The 7,538-nt window shown below is 33.2% G+C and overlaps 1 protein-coding gene across 1 annotated transcript; it reads left to right on the forward strand.

Moving 5' to 3' along the window:
- Nucleotides 1–4,307: 4,307 nt before the first annotated feature.
- LOC102583163 (subtilisin-like protease SBT1.7) lies at nt 4,308–7,009 on the forward strand. The gene has a single exon (XM_006362624.2). The coding sequence runs from the start codon at nt 4,483–4,485 to the stop codon at nt 6,802–6,804; it is 2,322 nt and encodes a 773-aa protein (XP_006362686.1). The 5' UTR covers nt 4,308–4,482; the 3' UTR covers nt 6,805–7,009.
- The last annotated feature ends 529 nt before the right edge of the window (nt 7,010–7,538 follow it).

A 7,538-nucleotide genomic window follows, 5' to 3' on the forward strand; every position in this document is an offset into this window, starting at 1 on the left:
CCCAACTTTGGTCGGATTTGCTGTTGCGATACTAAACTTTCATGAGGACCTATTACCTCCCTAGACTATTTAATACCGTATTTTTTACCCCCTGAACTATTTAATAGTGTATTTTAAAGGTATATATGTGCCCACGTGGACACATTACTATTTATAATTTTGCATTATTTTTTATGTCCACGTGGACAAATATATATGTTTAAAATACGGTATTAAATAGTCTAGGGAGGTAATAGGTCCTCATGAAAGTTTAGTATCGCAACAACAAACTCAACCAAAGTAGGGGTATTTTTCAGATCCTTATCCCTTAAATTATATAATCAAATTTTTACTTTATTTGATTTCAACATATTATTCTGAATAGTGAATTAATGTAAGTTTGATTTAAATTTAAAGTTGTTCGATCAATATTTGGTATTTTTTTACTATATAGAAATATAGAAATATGAAGTTGGGGACGATCGAGGATAATATGGTCATTTCATATATATTTCATTTTAAAATTCTATTTTAAATTTTGTCAAAATATTTTTTCAAGTGACTAAATTTCCTCCATAAGTTACATGATTATTGTTTCTAGATTATAAGATTTTCTAGAACTAAGAGCCTGTTTGGATGGGTTTTTAAGTTGGTCAAACTGGCTTAAAAGTCAGTTTTTTGACTTATTAGAGTGTTTGACAATTATCAAAGTGTCTTATTTTAAGTCAAAATGACTTATTTTAAGCCAAAGCTAGTGTTTAGGGTTTTTTTTTTTATTAACTTAAAAGCCCTTTTTATGTTGACCAAGCATATTACTTTTTTGCCCTTAATTCTTTTATACAATTCCCAAATTGCCCATATTGAATTAACCTAACTTATTATTATTATTATTATTAATAATAATATTATTAATATTATTATGATTATAATTATTATTATTTTTATTATTAGTATTATTAGTATTATTATTATTATTATTATTATTATTCCTATTACTATTATTATTAATAATAATTAATTTTTTTTTGATTTTTTTTAAGTATAAAAACCTTAAATTAATCAACTTTTTATCATGTTAACAACTATAAGGGTATTTCAGACAATTTGATAAAAAAAAGTGTTTACCAGCACTTATTTGCCAAACACATCAACAACTTTTTTTTCAACTGCAACACTTTTATCCAAAGTCCAAACACATAACTACTTATTTTAAAAATAAGTTTCAGCACTTTAAAAAGTTATTTTTTAAAAGTTACTTTTTTTAAATCAATTCAAACGGGCCCTAACTATGACACAAATAAATAGACACTTAACTCATTCTTCATTTCATTCACTCCTCAACTCTCTCCCCTCTCATGTCTTGTACCAATAAATTTCTCGTCCTTTATTTGTAATTTGCATCATATATATTACACACTTCGGTATAGATCTCTTATTAGGAAGACCAATAGTACATTTTTTTCAACATTAAGAACTTCATTTTTGATCAATTCCCTACATAATGGCCCTACTTTTGTAAAACAATTATAAGGCAAAAGTAAAATTCGTTATTTCTTAGTGAACACATCACTTCTACGACTTGTCCATATAACAAATTTTCAGTAAAATTCAACTGCTCCACATTTTTCAAATACTCTAATGAACATGATAAAGGACCAGTTAACATGTTAAATCCAATATCAATCACAATTGCAATTCTCAAAAGGCCTAATTCATAAGGAATGCAACCAGTGAGCAAGCTCTTCAAGAACAAAATTTTCAATAATTTCGGAGCATGTTATGTCCTTTCCTTTGGTTCTCTTTAGACTTTTCAATTTTATGGTGTTGCTTTTCTTTTTGGATTGTAAAGATAATTTTTGAAGTATCTAAATTACTTGATTTCTCTTTTTATGTATAATTCCAAAACTTCACGTAGCATATATGTAACTATATAATTTATTGAGAGACATATATTTATTTATTACTATTATTTTATCAATTTTCTCTCGCTTTATACAAACACAAACGCATTTTATACAATTTGCGTTTTTTGTATAAAGTGAGAGAGGCGAGTGAGAGAGCGAGATCTGGGAGAGTGGCGAGCGAGATCTGGGAGAGGGGAGAGAGGGGAACGAAAATATATGTATATATACAATTTTCTCTCGCTTTATACAAACACAAATGCACTTTATACACTTGCGTTTGTATAAAAAACGAGAGAAGCGAGGGAGAGAACGAGAGTGGCGAGCGAGATTCACCAGGAGAGAGGTGAAATAGCAACAATTTGCTATGGGGTACAATTAAATCAAACTATATTTATAACATTTAATTTGAATTAATAGTTTGCTATTATATACAATTTTTCCTAAATTAATTTAGAAAAAAAATCCTTACTATACTAAATTGTTCTCCTAATTTTAATGAATATAAATCATAACTTTTTCCATCCTTTTATCACTTTGTATAGAATGTGATGGTTCATTCTAATTTTCACCAAGTAGGTCATTTTTTTTGTTTGTTAAACACCTATAAAACAAATTTTAAGTGTATTCGAAATTAATCTATAGATGGATCAATAGACTTTATTGCTTCATATAGTTTATGAAAATTGTTAATATATTGAGACTCATAATTTTAATTTATTCTGTTGAATAATTTTCAAATAAAATAGAAAAAAGAATATCATTCAATTCGAATATATATGTTTGACATGATGTTAAAATAATCACTGGAGCATGTGATATTTTATTATTATTTCATATCATGTTTATTTGAAAATGTCATAATAATTTTTCTTTTCGAAAACTAATTAAATTTCTATTATAAATATATATAATATTGTAATATCGAGCCCGTAAATGGGTCTTTCATTATATTGAGCCCGTATCACGGGCCTTAAATTATCTAGTAATACACATAAATTATCAGATAAGATGCGATATGTCTAAAATATTCGTTCGTTATGCCTATATTATAGGCTCAAATCTTATAAAGCAACATAAACTGTTACATTCGTCATAATTATTCAGAACACTGACTGTATGTTCCTTTTGGTACGAGAAGCCAACTAATAATGGGACCTTGAACAAATAAGTAATTTGAAAATTAAAAGTGGCTTTCAAATCGTAAGGAAAAAGGTAGTTAGGTCTCAAGTGACAGAGTTAGTACCTGAAGTTAAAACAATATTTGGGAGAGCTTTAGCATTATTGGATGATTTTTAATTTTTGCATTTATGTCTAGATTAATGAAAATTTATGGGTCAATCTATTTTTGATTACTTTTTACTATAACCTATTTTTAATAGACAATTTTTGCCTTCTCTATAGATGTTTTTTTTTTTTTTTTACTAGGCGAGCAAATCAAAGAGTGGGGAAAGCAGAAGTGTGACATGAATAAACTAGTAGCAAAAAAATTATAGTACTAAGCATTTCTCGCATTATTCTTATTAAAGGAATCGGTGAATGAAAAGAAGATCACATCTTTAAAGTTGAAGTCTTTTTCTTTATCAAGAGTGAGAGATCCGTCTAAGAACAATAGAAAAGGTATATCATCGACTTGAATCTTAGAAGAGTCTCGATCTTTGTTCATACCTAGAACAAAAAAAAGCAATGAAATCGATGAATGAATGAGGAAATCTAATATGGCGTAATTATTCCATATGAATTCCATATGATTAAAAAACGATCAATCTACTTGTGTTAAGAATAGTGCACTAAAATCAAATATCAACAGACTCTTATTGAACCCTGTTATGTCAAGACATAATTTTATGAATTACTATTAAACTTAATTTACACTTCTATTAACATAAGTTATGTAACAAACATCAATATGAATTATGGTGCAGTGGTGAGACTGCTCTACCCTTAAACAGATGTCTCGGGTTCGAGTTTTGGATATGAAGAAAATCTTATTGAAAATGCCACTCGTGAATAAGTCCTACAGTGTGCGATTCGAATTTAGTCGGATCTCTAATATAAACTTTGGACATTGAATGGGAAACAAAAAAAAAATCATGTATAAATTAAGTTATGTCTTGTAAAACATAATTAGTGGTTTATAAACTTCTCAAAGTACAAGTGTGTTATTATGTAAAATAATGCAGCATTTAACTATTTAACCATGGAAACACATGGACCATAGTCCCATGACTATTAACACACTTGAGCCAGCTTCCCTTTCTTAATAAAAGCCTTTTTTGTCCATTTGATATTCGATATTTTTATTGAATTTCGATTATTTTAGAATTGTGCATTATAGGACTCTAAAATTCGAACCGAAGAGCTTTGATTAAGAAAAGAATAGTGATGCATGCACCACAGTCTCAATAAAAGCCTTAACCAACTTACCATTCATGAAAACAACCACCTACTTTTATTACCAACACAAGAAGACACATTAATGGCCCATCCATTCTGCTAAGTATTCAATACTATCTAACACACCGACGCACTCCCAGATAACACTATTCATATTCAAACCTCTCTTCTTCAACTCTTCATTCTCCTTTGTTTTCTTCAAAGAATGGCTGGAATACTAGTGAAATGCTTGTTTTTCTTCGTATCACTATGTCTTGCTATCAACCTAGCCAAATGTATCCCAAACACAAAGAAAACTTACATTATCCAAATGGATAAATGGGCTAAACCAGATGTATTCATCGACCATGTTAAATGGTACTCATCACTAGTAAAATCAGTACTGCCATCTACACCAGAGGGAGAAAAAACAGGGGATGAAGAAGAAAGGATACTTTACAGCTACCAGACTGCTTTTCATGGTGTTGCTGCTCAGCTTAGTGAAGAAGAAGTGAAAAAATTACAAGAACGAAATGGGGTTTTAGCTGTTTTTCCTGAGATTAAGTATCAGTTACATACCACTAGAAGTCCTCTGTTTCTTGGGCTTGACCGTGAGGATAGCAGTAAGTTGTGGGCAGATAGATTATCTGACCACAATGTAATTGTGGGCGTTCTTGATACTGGGATTTGGCCGGAAAGCCCGAGTTTTAATGATACTGGAATGACTAGTGTTCCAACTCACTGGAAAGGGGTTTGTGAAACAGGGAGGGGTTTTGAGAAGCATCATTGCAGCAAGAAAATTGTTGGTGCTAGAGTGTTTTTCCATGGGTATGAAGCAGCTTCCGGTAAAATTAATGAAAGGGGTGAGTTCAAATCGGCAAGAGATCAAGATGGGCATGGTACTCATACTGCTGGAACAGTTGCAGGGTCTGTAGTCCGTGGTGCTAATCTTTTGGGCTATGCTTATGGTACTGCCAGAGGAATGGCCCCTGGTGCTAGAGTTGCAGCTTATAAGGTGTGTTGGGTGGGTGGGTGTTTTAGCTCGGATATACTTTCTGCAGTTGATCAAGCTGTGGCTGATGGGGTTAATGTTCTGTCAATCTCTTTGGGTGGTGGAGTTTCGTCTTATAATCGCGACAGTTTGTCAATTGCAGCATTTGGGGCCATGGAGAAAGGGGTTTTTGTTTCATGTTCAGCTGGAAATGGTGGGCCTGATCCAATTAGTCTAACAAATGTGTCACCATGGATCACTACAGTAGGAGCAAGCACTATGGATAGAGATTTTCCAGCAACTGTTAAGCTGGGGACGGGGAAAATTGTGACGGGAGCTTCACTTTATAAAGGTAGGATGAATCTTTCAACACAAAAACAGTATCCTTTGATTTACTTAGGAAGTAATTCGAGCAGTCTCATGCCGAGCTCATTGTGCTTAGATGGTACCTTAGATAAAGCTTCAGTTGCTGGAAAAATTGTGATATGTGACAGGGGAATTAGTCCTCGAGTTCAAAAGGGGCAAGTTGTAAAAGAAGCTGGAGGAGTAGGAATGATTTTGACAAACACTGCAGCTAATGGTGAAGAGCTGGTTGCTGATTGTCACCTTCTACCGGCAGTAGCAGTTGGTGAAAGAGAAGGAAGAGTAATCAAGCGTTACGCATCGGGTAGAAATGCTACTGCCTCTTTGAGATTTCTTGGGACTAAATTAGGGATCAGGCCTTCGCCGGTGGTTGCTGCATTTTCATCCAGAGGACCTAACTTCCTCACTCTGGAGATTCTAAAGCCAGATATGGTGGCACCAGGAGTGAATATCCTTGCTGGTTGGACTGGTGCATTGGGTCCGTCTAGTTTGCCAATTGATCAACGAAGGACGAATTTCAATATATTGTCTGGAACTTCAATGTCATGTCCACATGTTAGTGGCATTGCTGCTTTGCTCAAGGCCAGACATCCAGATTGGAGTCCAGCAGCAATTAAATCCGCACTCATGACAACTGCTTATGTTCATGATAACACTTACAAATCTCTAAAAGATGCCTCATCCGTGACTCCTTCGACCCCATATGATCACGGTGCAGGACACATCAATCCAAGGAAAGCTGTTGACCCCGGTCTGATTTATGACATAGGGGCACAAGATTACTTCGAGTTCTTGTGCACGCAAGAACTCAGCCCTTCACAGCTAATGGTTTTCGGAAAGTTCTCAAACAGAACTTGCCACCACTCGCTTGCTAATCCAGGGGACTTGAACTACCCAGCCATCTCTGCAGTATTTCCTGAAAAAGTTTCAGTGCTGACCCTTCATAGAACAGTCACTAATGTGGGTTCTCCCATCTCAAATTACCATGTTGTAGTCTCATCATTCAAAGGCGCAGTCGTGAAGGTCGAGCCAGCACGATTAAATTTCACCAGCAAAAACCAGAAACTGTCTTACCAGGTAACATTCAAAACGATATCTCGTCAAAAAGCACCTGAATTTGGATCCCTGATATGGAAAGATGAAACACATAAAGTAAGAAGCCCGATTGCGATCACATGGCTAGCATCACCATAGTTCAGCTTGCCTAATTTCAACTAGCACTTTGTTTCGCGAGGATAATAAAAAACATGTTGCGGCAAGTCCCTAAGTTTAAGCAGTGTTGTTTTTACTAGAAACAGTTTCTTTTGTTTATTGCTAGCTATATTGCCAAATTGCTTGTAGCAACTATCATAATGATTAATTTGGTAATACAAATGCAGAAAAAGTTAATTTCAATTGATTCAAGTTTTGCGGCGTTGTTATCACGCTATACTGTTCCAATTTATGTTACGCCTCAATTACTTCGTGGGATGAACCAACACCTGATAACTGAACCTGACCGAGCGAATTAACTTTACGGGGCTTAAAGTGGACAAGTATTGTTGGTTATCTCACAAATAGTATAGTAGACAACTATTGTTGAATGGAGGAGTATTCCCTCCATCCATGTTTACTTGTCTATTATATTAAAAATAGTTGTCCAACAATACTTAGTTCAGTTTGGAAAATTAAGAGTCCTTGTGTCTATTTCTCTTGCTATAAATACTATTTAATACTCCATCCATTTACTTTTAATTGTCATGATTTTCTTTTTTAAAGTCAAACTATAAGAACTTTGACTAACATTTTACAATTCATTTTTTCATCGTATTATTATAAAAAAAATTGCAACTTATAGTACTTTTCGTATAATCTTTAAATATCTAAATTTTTGGTTTAAATTATCGAATTAATGTAATCTAATTTAATTTTGAAAATTAGTCAAATTG

This window comes from Solanum tuberosum, unplaced genomic scaffold (genome assembly GCF_000226075.1).
Source record: "Solanum tuberosum cultivar DM 1-3 516 R44 unplaced genomic scaffold, SolTub_3.0 scf00414, whole genome shotgun sequence".
NCBI classification, from domain to species: domain Eukaryota; kingdom Viridiplantae; phylum Streptophyta; class Magnoliopsida; order Solanales; family Solanaceae; genus Solanum; species Solanum tuberosum.